The sequence below is a fragment of the Orycteropus afer genome, unplaced genomic scaffold (genome assembly GCF_000298275.1).
Source record: "Orycteropus afer afer isolate SDZICR_OR568_19922 unplaced genomic scaffold, OryAfe1.0 scaffold00037, whole genome shotgun sequence".
NCBI lineage: Eukaryota > Metazoa > Chordata > Mammalia > Tubulidentata > Orycteropodidae > Orycteropus > Orycteropus afer.
Genome location: NW_006921624.1, coordinates 4,634,094 through 4,654,027, shown reverse-complemented (window position 1 = coordinate 4,654,027; position 19,934 = coordinate 4,634,094). Strand labels below are relative to the sequence as shown.

The window sequence follows — 19,934 nt, the reverse complement described above, 5'->3', positions numbered from 1 at the left end:
ACATCAACAACGATATCCCTTATTCCACATCCTCTTCTGAATCCAGCTTGCATTTCTGGAAGTTCCTTGTCAATATATTGCTGCAACCATTTTTTAATTATCTCAGCAAGATTTTACTTGTGTGTGATATTAGTGATATTGTTCAATAATTTCCACATTGGATCACCTTTCTTTGGAATGCATACAGATATGGATCTCTTCTAGTCAGTTGGCCAGGCAGCTGTCTTCCAGATTCCTTGGCATAGTGTAGTGTCTCCTGTGTGGCACAGTAAGTGTCTCCTGTGCAATATCTGTTTATTGAAACATCTCAATGGGTATTTCATCAATCCTGGAGCCTTGTTTTTCACCAATTCCTTCAGTGCAGCTTTGACGTCTTCCTTCAATGCCATTGGTTCTTGATTATATGTCACCTCCTGAAATGGATGAACATTGACCAATTCTTTTTGGTACAGTGACTTGGTGTATTCCCTCCATCTTCTTTTGATGTTTCCTGCATCATTCAATATTTTGCCCACAGAATCTTTCAGAATTGCAACTTAAGGCTTGAATAGTTCCTTCAGTTCTTTCAGCTTGAGAAATGTAAAGAGTTTCCCTTTTGGTTTCTAACTCCAGGTCTTTGCACACTACATTACAATAATTGACTGTCTTCTCAAGCTGCTCTCTGAAATCTTCTATTCTACTTTTTTATCTTGTCATTTTTTCCATTTGCTTTAGCTACTCTCCATTCAAGAGCAAGTTTCAGAATGACATCCATCCAAAATGTCATTCAAAATGACATCCATTTTGGTCTTTTCTTCCTTTCTTGTCTTTTTAATGACCTTTTGCTTTCTTCATGGATGATGTTCTTGATGTCATCCCACAGTTGGTGTGGTTTTCAGTCACTGGTATTCAATGCATCAAATCTACTCTTCACATGATCTCTAAATTCAGATGGGATATAATCAAGGTCATATTTTCACTCTCATGGACTTGTTTTAATTGTCTTCAGCTTCAACTTGAACTTGCATAAGAGCAATTTATGGTCTGTTCCTCAGTTAGCTCCTCGTCTTGTTTTGGCTGAAGATATTAAGCTTCTCCATCATGTCTTTCTATAGATGTAGTCAATCTCATTCTTGTGTATTCCATCTGGTGAGGTCCAATTATATTGTTGAAAAAAAGGTATTTGCAAGGAATAAGTCATTGATCTTGCAAAACTCTATCATGTGATCTCTGGTGTCATTTCCATCACCAGGGCCATATTTTCCAACTACTGGTGATTCTTCTTTGTTTACAACTTTCGCATTCCAATCACCAGTAACAATCAATACATCTTGATTGCACGCTTGGTCGATTTCAGACTGCAGAAGTTGATAAAAATCTTCAATTTCCTTATCTTTCGTTTTGGTGGTTGGTGCATAAATTTTAATAACAGTAGTATTAACTGGTCTTCCTTATAGGTGTATGGATATTATCCTATCACTGACAGCACTGTACTTTGCGACAGATCTTGAAACATTCCTTGTGACAATTAATGCCATGTCATTCCTTCTCAATTTGTCATTCCCAGCACAGCATATCATGTAGTTGTCTGATTCAAAATAGACAAAACTAGTCCCTTGCATCTGACTGACTCCTAGGATATCAAATCTTTATGCATTCCATTTCATTTTTGACAACTCCCAATTTTCCTAGATTCATACTTTGTATATTCCATGTTCTGATTACTGGATGTTTGCAGATGTTTCTTCCCATTTTAAGTTGTGCCCCATCAGCAAATGGAAGTCCTGAAAGCTTTACTCCATCCACGTCATTAAGATTGGCTCTACTCTGAGGAGGCAGTTCTTCCCCGGTCATATTTTGAGTGTCTCCTGACCTGAGGGGTTCATTTTCCAGCACTGTATCAGACAATGTTTCAGAGCTGTTCATAAAGTTTTCCAGTAATATATCAGATAGTGTTTCATAGCTACTCATAAGGTTTTCACTGGCCAATACTTTGGGCAGTGGATGGCCCCTTCCTTCCTCTGAGTCTGTCTAAGTCTGGAAGCTCTGCTGAAACCTGTCCACCACAGGTGACTCTGCTGGTATTTGAAATACTGGTGACACAGCCTCCAGCCTCACAGTAACACACAAGCCACCACAGTATGACAAACTGACAGATGAGTGGTGGGTCTAAATATTAGGAGGCACCTAATACAGTAAATTGTATTCAAAATTTGATCATTTAAATTGTTGTAATAGCACCAACAGCACTATTTTCAATTTTATTTGAGAAATGTTCCATTTTAAAATGTTAAAATATTTTAAATATATCACATGAAAAAGCAGTTTCAAAGCAATATATACATACATGAATACATACAGAATTATTTCTCTATGTGGTGGGGAAAGGAGCTCTGGTAGTATAATGCCTAAGGCATTTGTCTGCTAACCAGAAGGCTGGCAATTGAAACCCACCAGCCGCTCCTCGGAAGGAATGTTGGGCGATCTACTTCTGTAGTGATACTGCCTCAGAAACCCAAGGAGGGGTTGCTATGAGTCAGGTCTGACTCGACGGCACATACAGCAACAACATGGTGGGGAAAATCAAAAAGCAAATTCACTGCCTTAGAGTTGGATCCAACCCACAGCAACCCCTCCTTGGCTTTCTGAGGCAGTATCACTATGGAAGTAGATTGCCCAATCTTCCTTCCAAGGAGTGACTGGTGGGTTTGAACCGCCTTCTGGTTAGCAGTCAAATGCCTTAGGCATTATGCCACCAGAGCGCCCATGGTGAAGAAGGGGATAAAATAAATATTGATGTAAAAAAAAAAAATCTGTAGTTACCAATAAAGAATTAACTTTACTTTTACCTGGGTTAATTTTCTGTCTTTATACCTCTTTAGGTTTTCTAAAATGAAATTTTCATAATCATGAAAAAGTTATGTGTAATCCATTCTAAAAGATCAATCAAAACTAATAATAGTAACTTATCACAACTTATTTGTTATGAATTTAATATGAGATAAAGATTATTTTATGTTCTCCAGAGAGTCACTGGGATTGCAAACTATTAATGGGCTCAGCAGCTACCTGAAAACTTAAGGGTTCAAATCTACCCAGAGGTGCCTCAGAAGAAAGGCCTGGCAATCTCCTTCTGAAAAATCAGCCCCTGAAAACCATATAGATCCCAGTTATTCAGACTAACAACATGTTTAGTGTTTCTGTTCTACCTCCTAGTTCACTGTTTAATGTCTGGGGTATCACAAGCCCGCAAACAGACATCCACAGCGCCACAATTGGTCTCTATTTGGTCTCTAGAGCAACAGAGAATGAAGGAAAGTCGGGAATAGGAGGGGAATATGGAATGTGTGGCTAACTGACTCCATAAACAACTGTCTCCTTTGCCATGAGACCAGAAAAACTGAATGGGGCTGGCTACCATTGCTAAACATTTGGATCAAAGATTCCATAGAAGAATCATCACCAAAAGGGGAAAACTATAGAACAGAATTTCCAATTCCTATGAACTCTAGACTTGTGGTAGCCATGGAGGCTGAATGAACCCCTGAAAATACTACTCTGGTTAAACCTTTAACCAAAAATATCCCATGGTTTTCTTAAAATCAAATAAAAGTTTAGCTTAACTAGTGAACAATGTCTGTTTTAAGCATGTACTCTTCAAGAACTATCTGTATGTCATTAAACTGACAACAGCAACTCCAAAAGATTAGACAGGAACCTTAGGGAACAGTGAGTTGATGTTAATGAGAGAAGAATAACTCAGAAAAGGAGGAGGAGAATGGTTGTACAACTCAAGAAATTTAATTAATGTCACTGAATTGTACATGGAGAAGCTATAGAACTAGTTTATGTTTTGTTGTGTATATTTTCAACAACAACAAAATAGAATTTTAAAAAAGAAAGAAAATCCTATGGGGCACAGTTCTACTCTGACCCACATGGGGTCACCACGAATCAGAGTCAGCTTAACGGCAACTGTTTAGAATGGGAAGGAAAAATAATACTAAGGATTCCAAATCTTTGGACAATGCTACAACAAGGTTATCCATAAATTATCCAAAGAAGCTAACTGCAAAACAGCATACAATGTATTTTATAAAGAAGCCACATGGAAATGTCTGTGTTTATTTCTTTGCTGTGTTTAATCAAAGTTCTCTTTTTAACATTACATTATAAGCTAATATAAACCATGTACTCAGGAAAGAATACCTGAAAATAGCTTGAAACCTATAAAGCCTTTGTGTTCAAGAAAAGCTCAAACTAATTTATATGTGTTCCTTCTTGAAAACCTTGGGAGACTATGTAAATAACAGACTTCATTTTACAGTTAGGGAAACTAAGTCACAGAGCCATCAGAAAATGTGCTCAGAATCCACAAAGTCAGTGGAAAAAAAGAATTCAGTTCTTCTGTCATTCCACTGCTCAGCTGGACCATTAAGCCCTGTCTCTGTGGGCAAGTTGAAGCAACAGACTAATTTAAAAACTAAAACCAGTTGAACAGGATAGGTTTGTAGGCAATACATCAACAATTCAGTATAATAATACCCAACAGCTAGATTGTTTTGTGTTTTTGGTACACTTTATAACTATTTATTAACCCAAACAACATCAGTGGATGGCAGGACTACATTTTTAATGCAATTCATATAAAACTGATAAATCAAAACACACTGTAGGATTATAATGAATATACAAAGTCAAATGATAAGTCTGTAGCAGAAAAAGTCCAACACCTTCCTTTAATCAAGTCTCAATACACAAATATGGATAAATTTGTTAGATTATAGATATAGATAAATATACATACAATAAATATATAAATTAAATATATAAATACAATAAATATATAAATATAAATAAATATATTGCAGTGTAGTACATTACTTAGTGTGGCTTTTCTACCCATAAGTCTTTGTAAACTCCAAGGTGGGATTTTCTATGAGCAACTGAGGAGCTCCTGATTGCTGAAGGTGTCCACCTGGAGTATTTCTGTTGGGAGTGGCACAAAACAATGTTCTGGGAGGTGCCCACTCTCTCTCAGGTGCTTAGAGTTCTGATGCTATAATTGGCTAGTTTGACCACCCTGCGGGCTCTAAAGGAGGCCTCCTGGAGGCAGAACTCTCTCTGACTGCTGGTGGAGGAAGTGCTGCCAAAAGAGACAGGCGTTCCTGAAGGAGACACGTGCTGTTGGGAAAGAGACGCTAGAGACACGCATCGCTGAGTGAGACACCGAGGGACCAGCACTGCTGGGAAAGAGACTGTGAGAGACTGTTGGCTGAGGGACGGTGGGCTGGGAGAAAGACTGAGCGTTCCTCCTGAACTTGAGTTGTAGCCTGGTGCTTCCCTAATAAACCTCACAATCTGTGAGCTCTGTGTGGCCACTGCAGCGAATTATCGAACCCAGGAGAGAAGTGGTGGGTGCTTTGGGAGGAACGGTTGGTGAAAGGGCTGGAGGGAGGCAGCATGTCTGGCCTTGCAGTAATAGGCCTTGGATTACTGCTGGTAATTCTGCCTTCCCCTTGTAGGGTTAGAGGAGGTCAGAACATGTGGCCTCCTTGCCGTTTTTGCATATATATACAAATATAGATAAATTTGATAGATGTTAGATTGCCAAGCATCTCTTTTCTCCCACTATTTCCAGTAACCCTTCTCTTGTTGTTGTTGTAGTTGTTGTGTGTTGAGTCAATTCTAACTCACAGCAACCCTGTATGACAGAGTAGGACAGCCTCTGTTTCCCAGACAGATTGCCAGGTCTTTTCTCCCGTGCAGCCACTGGTAGGTTCAAACTGTTGACCTTTTGGTTAGCACCCAACCACTTAACTATTATGCCACCAGGACTCCCAAACCTTTCCCGTACTGCCTATAAATGATAAACAGTGAAAACCTAAAAAGCTATTCAATTCATCCAATTTCCTTCTAAACTTTCCCTGTTGTTGTTGTTTCCCTAGAATTCTTCTCAAATATCCCTAGAATTAAAAGGAAGCTCTGGTGGTATAGTGGTTAATTAAGGCATTTGGCTGCTTGCTAACCAAAAGGTCAGTGGTTCAAACCCACCAGCCACTCTATGGAAAAACAATGAGGCAATCTGCTTTTCTAAAGATTTATACCCTTGGGAGCTCAACAGGGGCCAGCCACTATGAGTGGGAATTGACTCTATGGCCATAAGTTTGGTTTTGACTTGGAAGGAATATGATGTTCTTTTTAGATTAGCAATCCTGTTTCTAACTTCTTCTTTTGCTCACATACATTAAGTAAAAATACTAGATTTCCTTAAATAAATAGTAAAATCTAATAAGATCCCTGGTGATATGCCAATTTCTAGGAAGCACGCAAGACTGAAACAAGTTTCCAAAAACAATTATCAAAAGGGTCTAAAATTTGCTAAATAATGGTTATTTAACATTCCCAGCCAGGATAAAAAAAGAAAAGGTCCTACTCCTTGTCATTTCCCCCATGACTAGGAAGAATACATTCCTTCTTCCAATTGAATAAATTTCCCTTTTCCTCAGAACTTAGCTAGCTCTCACAAGGGTATCATATAGAACAGCTGTTATACCACCAGTATAAAAGCAATCCCATATGATCTAGCTGCAAAACATATGGACAGACTAAAATCAAACTTTTGAGAGCCTTGCATCTTTGAAGGAGCAAATCATCAAGTATCATTGATCGGTAAAAGCAGTGAACAATAGCATGAATTCAAATTTTGCCCAATTTAAACAAGATCTATTTCAATATGCTACTTTAATCAATCTTAAAGTACATGTTTCAAACTCCCTAGTCAGAATTTTCTGGATTAAAAAAAAAAAAAAAACCACTCTCTGCCATGTCTCTGCCAAAGATCTCAGCTAAACCTTCCCTAAAGGTTCCAAAGCTTAGATGCCATTCCACCCCCCGCATATTTAATATTCTCAGGCTTCAGTAATAGTCTCCTTTCCTTACAACCACTGACTGAGGGTATGCAGATAACTCTGACTCAGATAGTGCTGATTCAATGGCAGAAATTAGTTAAGTGGCCCTAAGAAATATCACCTGATTTGATCTAATATAAGTAAATGTTTACCAAGCTTATCACAACTTTTTATTAATTAATTGATTTTTTCATATTATTATGTATTTGTATGACTCTAAAGAGTTCAAATTAGATGCATTTAATGAAATAAAAAGCTTGGAAAATTAAGAAAAACACAAAGAAAGTAATCAAAATTACCCATTAGTTAGATTTAGTCACTTAACATTTTGGTATATTTCTCTCTAATCTACACCACCAGAGCTCCTTAATGTGTATTGCTACTTACCATAATGTAAACAATTTTAATGGATGCATAATACTCCAGAGATTGCCATCATTTCTTTAGCATAGAGATTTAGAGCAGGAGAATTTCTATTTCAAAACTTTTTACTGAGCAAACAAATTCAACATATAAACAAGATGAGGGTATTGCTGACAAAATGGTGGGTGGTGATATAGAGAGAGGTGAGGGTAGGGGAGAGTGGTGGGCCCACTTGGCCTCTCCAGTCCTTATACTAGCTCCCAAAAACGTCTGAGGAAAGCAGGTCCCAAAATGATACACAAATCTAGCCTTCCTCCTTCATTTTACAGACGAAATTATTTGCCCAAGATCACAGAATTAGTAAAAGAACTTACAGACTAGTACTCAGCTTTTTCAACTTGGCTACTTTTTACAGAAGTCATCAGATGCTCACCTGTCTATTGTTGTTCTTCCTTTAATTAAGAAAAATGGAAGGGACAGAGTTACATAACAAAAAAAATGAATATTTAATGTAATATACTAACTCTCAAAAGCTGCACTTCACTCAAGTAAATTCTCATTCTTCGTCATAATAATCCTATTAGCAAGGGAGAAAAAGAGAGCAAAGCTCATTTCCAAACTAAGGAAAAAGGCCATGAGATTACATTACTTTCCTCAGCAATACATTCAGCTACTAGCCCTTCCTTCCTCTTCATTCCTTCAATCATTAAATATTTAAGAATCTATTTTCAGTCAGACACTGCAGATATAACTGAACAAAACAGACAAAAGACCCTGCCCTCATGGAGTTTATAAGCCTTGTGGCCCCATGTGGGCAAGCTACTTTACCTTTCTGAATCTCAGTACTTGCTGCCATAAGGATAATATTTAATTACTGCATTAAGAATTAAATGAGATGATGTATGTTTAAAAAAAAAAATCCTGACAGGTAACCAAGTATATATATGCTCAATTAATACTAGTTGCCTTCTCTGCTGAAGTGTTAAATATTCGATTGGAAGTGAAAAGTGAGGAAGTATTAAGTCTCTGCTACCACTACACTGATTGGCGGCAATACAACCAAAACAATATGCTAAAATAATTCCAACAGATTCCCACACTAGGAAAGAAGAAAATAATATTTCAATCTGAAGAAACAAAATTCACACGAGCCTTCCCAATCAACTTCTATAGCTTATTTAATTTACTGTCAATTACTACTGAGTTCTTTCCATAATATTCAGCCCCGTATAGCACCTAAAAAAGAATATATAATCATTCCTGTTCTCCAGATAGAACATTTTTCTATCCGTTAAGCATGGGCAGCTAAACCAGTCAAAGATTCATATTTAGCAAGAGAAAGGACAACAGTTTGAAATACAAAATATCAAATATCAAACCCACCAAAAATCTGCAAAGATGTGGTGAGTACTCATCAGTAAAAGCACCAAGAGGAGACAGAAGCTATGCCTTCATTCACTCACTTGATACCCAGAAACTAACAAAACATGGATGGCAAAGTCTTGAAGATTCTAAGCCCACCTTGAAACCCATCAAGCACTGTACAATTGTTAATTATTAAAAGCACTCTGTCACTATTAACTTTAATTAAATTTCTACAGGGGAAAGATATTTTATCATTCAAAATATCTAATATTTGTTTCTCAACCAAGTATCAGTACGTGTCCCAAATCCACCTACCAACAAAAACAGCTCACATTACTCATAAATACGTAGGAAATGAAATTTGCTACTTGTTCAAAGTACTGGATTTTTTTAGATGCAGATAACCTCTGTTATTACAGTTTTCTTTCTTGTTTCTCAGGAAGAAAAGGAAAAAAAATCTGGACAATAAAGAAGATCCCTGAGCAAAAAGAAAATCTTTTCTCTCATTTTTTCAGAGAGAATTAATACCATATCCTCAATATTATATATATGATGATGTTTTCTTATCAAGTAACCTTAATCATTTAAATTAAATAAACTAAAAACAAATCAATTGGGAAAAAGTCAAAGTCACAGAGAAAGGCAGGTTTTGTTCTGAGTGCAAAGTGTTCAACCCTGTGTAGCCTGTTACCAGGACATCTTCAAGGACCTTTTGTTCATCTAGAAAGACTTCTTGGAATAATTAGGCTTTGAGGAGCCACTGGAAGAGGACAAAGTGGCAAATTGTTAAAGAGAGAGGATAATTTGGTTCCGCAAAGAACATGGAAAACATGGATGGAGTTGAGACAAGAGTGAGAGGAACAGACAGAGGAATTTAAAGTGGAGAAATGAGCAAGGAGAATGGAAGAAAAATGTTTAAAATTAAAAAATAAAAGAGAAAGACTTCTTCTAACAATAATAATTATCTATGGTACAGTGGTATTATCAGAGGGATTATCATCACACAAATTTATCACATGTACTTAGATAGATATACCCAAAAGTATAATTATTTAAACCTTTACTGTGATTCAAACACATATGTATCCAGAGTTCAGGCAAATAATCTTTATCTTTTTCATCACAATTTTTTAAAACTTCCCTTCAAAGTTACCACCACAGTTAGGGTAGTTGTTTCTAGTGAAAAACAGATAAACCAAATTGTGTACTTGAAAAAAAGACTAAAAAAGTGACCACAGAAGAGGTACCAGTAATGTAATCTCAACATTAGTAATAAAGATTTTTATATCCTATCTAAAGAAAACAAACAAAAATCAAGATCAAGGCAAAAAGCATGAATAAAAGTTATTTATAACTAGAAATATCATCTAACACTGTCTTTTAATTAAATAAAATCTTATATTCCTACTCTCTTCTGATCTATTAAGTGCTCTGGGGCAGTAATCTCCTGACCCATAATTTAACCATCAGTAAAAACAGTACTCTGATACTTTTTTCCATTCTTTTTATAAGGGTGCCGGGACGTCTGGAAGTTAATATATACGTATTTAGAAATGCTGAGATGAAAAGTAATGCACACTTTAATTGTATGGGTCTTAAAAAAAAAATCAAGATAAAAAGGCCTAGTCAGATTATTTCAATATGTAAATTCTGAATAGCCAGAAGGCTTCCTGGGGACATAATTCAAAAGATTTGAAACTAATGTTCTGGAGTTTAAATATGTTGTTCCAGTAACTAATCAGGCTAAGGAATTTCTACAGAAAAACTGTGCACTGAGGCCAGGAATGAGATACAGTGAATCTACAGACAGCAAGCAGCCATCCACGGTGCAACTCTTGGTCTCTCTGCACGCAAAGCAAAGAAGAATGAGGAAAATCAAAGATGCATGGAAACAAACAGCCCAAAGCACTAACGGACCACGCGGACCCCAGTCTCCATGACCCTGAGACCAGAACTAGATGATGCACAGCTACCACTGACAACAGCTCTGAAAGGGATCATATTAGAAGGTCCTGGATACAGTGGGAGAAAATTTTGAACAAAATTCAAAATCATAAAAAACAGAGCAGGCTTATTGGTCTGATAGGGACTGGTGGAATCCCCAAGACTGTGGGGGCCTTTAGTCATCCTTCGAGCCTGGAACTGAAGTCACTCAAGTGGCTCAACTTTCAGCCAAGAAACAGACAGGCTATAAGGTGAACAGTAACACTAGAGGGCTTTGCACTCCTTAGAACAATCAGTCTATGAGATCAAAAGAGCAAGCAGCTTCTGCCCTGGGATAAAGCTCAGAGGCAGGAAGGGATAAGGAAGAAGGACAGATGGAAACAGGAAACACAGGGAGGAAGTGAGAAGAGTGATATTACATTGTGGGGATTGCAATCAATATCACAAAACAAAATGTGCATGATTTGAATGAAAAACCAATTAGCTCTGTAAACTTTCACTCAAATCGTAATTAAAAGTTTTGTTCTTTTTTTTTTTTAAAGCTACAGACAAATTTCTCTATTACAGACCATACTAGAACTTAATCAAAGGAAGAATAAAACCTATAATTTGAAACCCAAGTTGTAAAACAAAATTCAAGGAGGTGAATGAATGGCACACAATGGAATAAAGAAAGCAAATGCCAAAGAACAGTAGAAATGTCCTAAGATTAGTATCCAAGGACCAAGAGTTTTAGCAAAATAGTTCCCTACTCTTCTCTTCCATGCTACTTTTTGTTTAAACAACAGGGATTTTGAAGCCACAATGCAAAAGGCTGGATCTAGACTCCACCAAAGTTGAATTTCTCTGGGCCTCAGTTTCCTTATCTATAAAATGAGTATAACATTAGCACCTAACTCAAAAGGTCACTCTTGTCAGGATTAAATGAATTAATATATGGAAGGCACTTAGAACAGTGCCTGAAACATGGTAAGTGCTGCATGTGTTTGTAATTATTCTTCAGTGGCCCACCAGAAGCTCTGAAAACCCTTTTTTTTTTTTTCTGTAATTCATTTGGTAGAAATACCTGAGCTGCCCTGAACACATGTGGTAGCAAAATCTGGCCGAAACAAATGTGAGGCTATTTACAAAACCTGATGCAGTGGAGTCCATTCCAACTCACAAGTGACCCTGTAGGACAGACTAGAACTGCCCCATGGGCCTTCCAAGGCTGCAATGTAAGTTAATTGCCACATCTTTCTCCTGCAGAATGGCCAGTGGATTTGAACCGCTGACTTCCAGTTAGCAGCCAAGTGCTTAACCACTGCATTTCCAGGGCTCCTTGAGGGTATTTATACTTGGTAGTCATTCATAAACATGTATTTTGCTGCAGATATCTTAATGTGTTTGATCGTAGGATATTGCCTCAAACTCCACCAGAGTGTACTTATTAACTCTGTAAACTCAGGAGATTCTAAATCTTATTTTATTGTTTGTTTATTTATTTTAGAATTCTAAATTTTAAAACACTTCCAGGCCCACGGTTTTGGGTAAAAGTTTGTGGATCTACATTTCCATCAGAACCTAAATAATTTCTATTTCCTCAAAATGAATAAAACATAAACCCAAGTGCTGTCAAGTTGATTGCAATTCATGGCAACCCCATGTGCGTCAGAGCAGAACTGTGCTCAGAGGGTCTTCCATGGCTGTTTTTTTGGAAGTAGATCACCACCTCTAGGTAGACTCCAAGTCACTTCTAGGTAGACTCACTCCAGTGGTAAATTCCAGTTAGCAGTCAATTGCATTAACCATCTGTAGCACCCAGCAACTCCTCAAAATGAAGAACATCTTTTTAAATAGCCACAAGCAAAGAAGACCCTGAATCTAGCAGTAGGGAATTTGAGGATGAAAAAGGTATTTCCCAGTATAGGCAGGAGGCCCCTACATACTTAGAAAGCTCCTTTCAAATAAAATCTATTTGTATAATATTTTATTTACATGTCATAGTAGAGTTTTCAAACTCTGGATTTTAGGGCTTGCTGAAACAAAGACCGCTCTCATACTTTAGATCAAAAATAAATGATTAAATCTCTTTTAGGGCATTAATGTGCCCTGGATCATGCATACCAAATCATCACAGGACTTCAGTGCTGGATGAGACCCTTGAGAACGAGACTATTACCCATTTCCTTCTAAATTGTTCCATCACCTATAAATTTATTCTCCCCCATGAGGTAAGAACAACCTGCCCTAACTTGTCTTAGACTCTAACTTCTGTCTACAGGAACACCCTGAAGGTGTATATGAATAAACTGGGTGGGGTACACTAAGTGACAGACTTGAGATCTAAAGGGATGACTTGAATCTAACGTGCTCTACCTTACAAATTTGGAAAATGTGTATATAACGTGTACTTAAGAAAATAACATTAATTTCCAAATTTAAAATGCAGGAAAACTCATGAGAAAAAAAAAATTAGAGTACATGAGCACATGAGAAAAAAAGACAAAAATAAGTAAATAAGTTAAAGACTTAGCTTATCTTAATGAACTCAAAGACTCAAAAGCCTAATGAGGCTGCCAAAAAAGAATCTACCATGACGCGGGACTACATCAGCAGTCGTAGAGCACCCAGAAAGGACTTGGTAACTGCCCCTTCTATGCTCTATAGCTCCCCTGGACTATTACTTTGTGCTCTGGGTTCCACGCTTCAGGGGAAACAGAAAGATCTGAAAAAGTCCAGGAGAAGGGTGACCACGATAGTGAGGGAATCTGAAACCGTGTCTTATAAAGAACAGTCAAGGGAGCTGAAGTTATTTAGTCCAAACTCCAAGGGAACATGATCACTCTCCCCAAACCCCTGAAGAGCAGTCATGGCACAGAGAGGGCAGACTTGCTCTGCACAGCCCCAAAGGGCAGAACCAGAACCAGTCAGTGTTAACTACACAGAGAAATATTTTATCTAAGCCTATCGAAGTGTTTCTGAAAATACAGAACTACATTAGAAGGCAGTAGCTTCTGAAGTCCTGTCCAGCCTGTTGTTATTGCCGTACCTCATCAGGTTGATTCTGACTCACAGCGACAGAGAAGAACTGCCCCCATAGAGTTTCCTAGGCTGTAATCTTTATGAGAACAGACTGCCAGGTCTTTTCTCCTGCACAGCCACTTGTGAGTTCAAACCATTGACCTTTTGGTTAGCAACCAAGTGCTTAACCATTGAGCCACCAGGGCTTGTCTATCTGTAAAGGTCTGTAATTTTAAAAATCAAATACTGTCATCACTTCAGTGTCTTCCTGCTGACCATTATTATTACAAGCCTCTAATATCACAGCCTCTCCCTTCACCACTCTTAAATCCCGGGTGCAGCCAACCAATCAGCCAAATACTTTGCCAGGTCTGTGGGAGGAAAGTGCCTGCTTGCTGGGCAATTAGTTTCAGTTTGCAGATCAGTGTCCCTGTAAACAAAAGAGGGCCCTAATTGAGGGTCAGAAAAGAGCTCCCAGCTAGACTTACATGAAAGAAATTTTTACTAAATCGAAAAGCAGCTATAAGACCAGCCCATCAAATAATATTTAAGTATCTGTCAGTGACGTTTGGTCCTTACAAGAACATTGGAATAAACAAACCCTGTAAAACCATCTTCTGAAATGCAGATAATCTAACTTTGCAAGTCAAACCAGCTCTCTCAAATTCAATAAGAATTTGAGATTCTCTTCTGTCAAAGACATGTGTTTACTGTTTGAAGTAGACTACCTCTGGCACTCATACTCAGATAAAGTCCACACTTGATTTTATCACTTAAGCTGAAATCCCTATCAACAGGCCCACACAGTCAGTTCAGCTGCTGAGGACTCAACATAGGCAATCCAAAGCAAATTCATGAAAAAGTATAAACCAGAGAAAATTTAAAACACAGAAGAGTTACTGAAGTAGAAGATCTAAAACTTTTGTCACCTGAAGACTACCATAAGTAGTACATGTGAGTCCATGGAAATTACTAAAATCCTTCCATAGTAGTTCAGAAGGCAAATATTAACCAGTCCAGCTTTAATTCAGGTGAAATTGATTTGGATTCTAAGATACGCCAGTAGCAGTATTAGAGAATATAATATATACTTGATGGATTTAAAAAGAATACATTATTCTCTGTACTTTTTTAGACTTGAAGCCCAGAAACAATCTAAGCGTCTATACATAAGGCATTAAATTATGATATATTCTTACAACAGAAAATGCAGCTGTTAAAAAAATAAGGCAGACTTTAGGTTCTGACTTGAAAAGAAAACCTCATGATGCATAGTTAAGTGGATACAGCAAGACACAAAACACAATTATTCCATTTTGACTTAAAAAAAACTATTTTTAAAAATTCCTGTGTGTGTGTATGTGTATGTTTATATATGCCCAGAAAAATGTCTGAAAAGAGAGCAGACAAACTCTTCACAGCAGTAACCTTTAGGAACTGACTGTAACTAGGAGGCAATGAAGGAGTGTTTTACTTTTTCCTTTGTATATTTCTGATTGTTTGTATTTTTGTAAGGATTACTTTTTTTTTTTTTTGAGATTATAACCACAGGCACAGAGATTCAGATTTATTACACATATTTTAGGGGGGGATACAATTCAATGTAAGGATTACTTTTATGACTTAAAAATAGCAATACCAAAATAATAAAAGTCAAATAACACCAATTACAGACTTACCAACCATTCAAAATAAGTGATCTTGCTTCTTCTTTAATGCTACTGTGTGTTTGAAACTCCAGAAAATCTAATTTCTGCTTTTTCTATTATATTGTACTAAAAGCACGTAAGCCACCACAAGCATGTTTCTAAAATGCTTTGTATCCAACAACAACCCTATGAGGTGAGTACCACTGTTATTATAGTTTACAGCTGAAGAAACAGAGGCCAGACAGCATAAGCCACCTAGCCAAGATTACACAAATAAGAGGCAGAGCTAACTACAGACTCCAGAGTTCATATTCTTGACCACTATGCTTTCTGTCTCTCAATTAACATGCCAATCTCTTCCTATGTTGTTGTTGTTGTTGTTATGTGCCGTCGAGTCGGCCCGACTCATAGCGACCCTTCCTTGGGTTTCCGAGGCAGTATCACTACGGAAGTAGGATTGCCCAACCTTCCTTCCGAGGAGTGGCTGGTGCGTTTGAACCGCCAGCCTTCTGGTTAGCAGTCAAGTGCTTTAGCCACTATGCTACCAGAGCCAAAAAAGGCTACAGGTAAAACCCAGCTAGTAAACATACTTCTTAAAATTTACTTTTTGTGGGTGAATAACCTGCATTCCTACTTATGTCAGTGCCAAACTCTAACCCAAGACTCAAGACTGCTCATAACCACGTGGAAATGAATACTCTCTACCAACTCAAGCATAGTCCAAAGTCCATGCCTGACAGTACAATAATCACCGAGCCTAAGAATTAGGTCAGAGACCCATTACTATAAATACAGTTAGACAAAATGATTTGGACAAGTCTCCACTCCAACTCAAAGCAAAGACATTCAGAAACTCTTGCCTAATGTTTTGACAAGGTAGATTTTATTTGCTTCGTTCCAGGACCACTTTAAAAGATCAAAGGGGCAAAGAATAAGAGTTGTCTCCAACACTGCTTAGAGACAACCAGCAGGAAAATGAGCCTTATTTTGTACTTGGATCCAGGCAGAAACTGTTACTTATCAGCATCTGCAAAACCGAACATTCCAGCTTAAGGGGGGAGGGGAGGGACGGGCATCTCTGCTTAAATTGTTTATCTGTCCAAACATACTGACCTTGCGATCGAGGAAGGGGGAAAAATGGTGCAAGAAAGGGATTTAAGCTAATTTATAAAAGGACTCAACCTAGATACACACCTGTCCCAAATGGCGTACAGAATCCACATATTTGCAGGGAAAACATTGACTACAATGTCGCTCTCCTTTTGTTTTTTAGGTTCAAGTGGTCCGTACTAATGTTTGTAAACAAACTCCCCTCAATATCTCCTCCACCTGCCACTTGCACAGCTGATATTTACACAAACAAGGAGAAAAGCTCAAGGAAATTGGAGCTTTGCGAGGAATCCCTCATACTCAGTCTCCGACCCATTGGTTGAAGGAGGTACTGTGTTGGCTTTCAAACTTGCGCAAAAGTTTGCGCCCATCCTTGGTCTCCGACAAAGGCCAGGAAGTCTGTTTGGAAGAAGATGCTATGCCTTCCACACAGCGGCCGCCCCCCTCCCGAGAAAGCACAGCCCCGGGGGGGACAAAAGACTTGCCAGGTTGAGGGGGGAGGGGAGGAAGGCGAGCTGGAGCTCGGACCTCCCCCCAGGAGGGGAAATTTAGGGAACCTTTGGGGGCAAGAAACCGTAAATTGCGGCCAAAAGCCCAGCCCCAGATGCCCGGGACTGGGGAAGGATGGGCGTCGCTGGGGTGCGTCCTACCAGCGCGAAGCGCTGGGACTTACCTGGGGGCGGAGAAGGGACCTCGGTGGCAGGTGGGGTGGGCGGGACGCTGCTGCTGTCGCGGAGAAAGAGGGTCGGGGTCGTGGTGGGCGCCGGAACAGTAGTCGCTACAGGGGTGGTCGGCGCCGGGCCAGTGGTCGCCCAGAGGGTGGTCGGCACGGGTCTCGGAGTCGTCCGAGGGTTGGTCGGACTGGGTTCCACCTCCTCCAGGGTGGTCGGCGACGGGCCAAGAGGCTCCTGGAAGGTGGTCGGAGCAGATTCGGCCGTCGCCCGAGGGGTGGTCTCTGGAGACCGGGCTGAAGAGGTCGTAGCCAGGGATCTGTGGACGGTAGTGCGCGGGGATCCGGTCCTCGGGGCCTGGGCCGTGGAAGCCGTGGCCTTAGAGAAGATGTGACTGTGCTCGCTCCATAACCCTGGGCCCGTCGACGCATCCACCTGCCCCGCGGCGCCTTCGCCACCGGTGACATTCCCCGCCGAAGCCGAGACCGCGGCGGCGGCGGCGGCGGCAGCGGCGCAGCACAACAGGGCGAGGCCGCCCAGGCTCGGCAGGTTCCTCATGGCGCGCGTGGCTCCGCCATTCATTCATTCAGTCAGTCAGTCAGTCAGTCGGTTGATCAGTCATCTTCTTCCTGCGCTGTGACAGAGGAAGCCGCCGCAGCCGCCACCGCCACCCGGCGCACCATCGCCACCTCCCTCTGACAGGCGGCCGGCCCCGCGGGCGGGCCCCAGCACAGAGGGAACGACCGGGCAGTGAGAGGACAGCCCGCCCCCCCCCGATTGACAGCCTTTCCCGACCAATTGGAGGTCACGCTAGCCCACGTGATCCACCCGCTTCCCGGCCTCTTTGTAGCCCCAAGGACCAATCAGAGGACGCCAAAAAAAGGGGGCGGTGCGTAAGGCGGGAAGAGGGTGGTGCAAGACCCTCTCCAGTCTGCCGGGCTCGCGGCAGCCTTGGCTTTGTCTGCGGGAGGATTCGGGCGCGGGCCGCGGGCACCCGGCTCCGCGGAGCACACAAAGGACGCGCTTCGCGCGGCAGACGCCAGGCCAAGTTATCTGCTCCACTGGGCGGCGAGCGCGACCCGGGGCGGGGAATCTGCTCTCGGGAGCTTCCCCTCCCTCCTGAACAATGGGGCGCCGGCGCCTCACCCCGGCTTGGGCGGGGACTGGGCTGGAGCCCCTTTATGGGCGAGGGCGGTTGCAGGGTGGATGGAGAGCTGCCCGAGAGAACCAGGTTTCGGTCGTGCGAGGTCCGCCCTGCCATTCTCATTTCAAAGATGGGGAAACTGAGGCCCTTGTCAGGGGCCTCCCCAGCGCTCTCACCAGGCACCTGCTGTGCGCCCGGCGCTGGGCCAGGCTGGACGACGGGTCTGGAGACCAGACAGGGGCTGAAGGTGCAAGCTTGCTGCGTGGGGGAGACAGATTCACACACCCTAAACCTTTCCGGGAGAATAGGGTCTGACGAGGTTGAACCTCAGCTCGAGTCACCTGCTGAACGGTCTTGTGTCCTGAACACAGTTTTTTTCCCCTGTAAAATGGTGATGATAGGACATCCCCCTCCCCTCACAGAGCTGTGGTGACAATTAGGTAACTACGTAAATGGCTTAGGCCAGTGCCTGGCCTGCAGTAAACCTTCTTTAATATTAACTACTCTCGGGTTACTTTGTGAGGACCAGTTTGGAGTTAGGAAGTAGCTGCAGGCAACAGCCCTGCTCTGTCCCTCAGCCGCATGTCTGTGCCAGGGATTGAGGTGGGGCTGATAGCAAGACACGACCCTGGGTGACATGAAGCCCTGGATGATCAGGAATTCGGTCGCGCAGCCTGTCGCCATGCGCCCAGGATCCAGAGTTCGGTCTGGTGCTCCTGCCTCTGGTCAGCAGCTTGCAGGGGGAGCCGAGCCAGGCGGACTTGTCATCTGACCAGGCATAATCCCAGCCCCACTGCCAACCCAGTTCTCTCCTCCCCTGCATGATGCTTGCCTTTGTGTCTGATTCCCCTATTATCCACTGGCCTCCAACCAGAAGGGCAGGACAAAATATGTGTGTGAACCTCTGTCTATGAGAATGAAAGCATGCATGAGTAATGTGTGTATGTGGGAATATGTATGTGCTTGTGTATGAAAGCCTAAACATGCTATTGTGTGCATGCATATTATATGTGTGAGCTTATGAGTATGGGAGCTAGTGTCTATCTCTATGTGTTTTAAGTAGCTGTGTGTGTGTGTGCTGGTATGTGTTTTTTCTGTGTGCTTTTGCATTCGTGGGTATATATGGGTGTGTCTTGGTATATCTGTCTATGTATATAAGAGAAGAGTCAGACTGGGCCTTTTACAGCATCTTTGTTGCCTGCAGGAAAAGGTTCAGGCTGCTCAAGGGTCCAACAACATCCTTTCTGACCCTTGCTGTTGTGGCCTCTCATTAAGCCCTGTGGCCCCAGATGTCATGGGTAGATTGACACCTCTCTTTTAGCTGCAGTTCTAGAGCTACAGAGAGAGTGCCAGTCAACATTCTGTTACACTGTTCTCACAGAGATAAGTTTTCAGTAATAATATTTTATTGTGTTTTGGGTAAAGCTATAATTTTTATTTTTCCCTTCCTGCTTAACATTGTATCATAAACATTTTCCCTTTATAATGTAGTTTTAAGGGTACAGCTGAAGCCAGCCAGCCTTGATTTCTGGCTGGATCATTTACTAAATGTCCTTGGGCGATTTGCTTATCCTCTCTATGCCCTAGTTTCCTTCCTGTAAAATGGGGATACTAAGTGTCTACCTACTGGGGCTGTTGTTAGGATTAAATGAAATTCATGTGTACCTCTTAGTATAGGATCTGATACATAGTAAGTGCTCAATTATCTATTAATATTTCCTATATTGTTTTCATAGCCACCATTACAATGACTTTATATGATTATTAAAGGTATAGTAATGCCTTTCTCTGATGT

The 19,934-nt window shown here is 40.9% G+C and overlaps 1 protein-coding gene across 1 annotated transcript in view; it reads right to left on the bottom strand.

The window, feature by feature from the left end:
- MEGF9 (multiple EGF like domains 9) overlaps positions 1-17,577 on the bottom strand; it is a 151,739-nt gene extending 134,162 nt beyond the window's left edge. Inside the window, exon 1 of the mRNA XM_007936669.1 lies at positions 16,998-17,577. Within this exon, the coding sequence (XP_007934860.1) occupies positions 16,998-17,577 (580 nt within the window). The remainder of the gene's footprint in view (positions 1-16,997) is intronic.
- Positions 17,578-19,934: the final 2,357 nt, after the last annotated feature.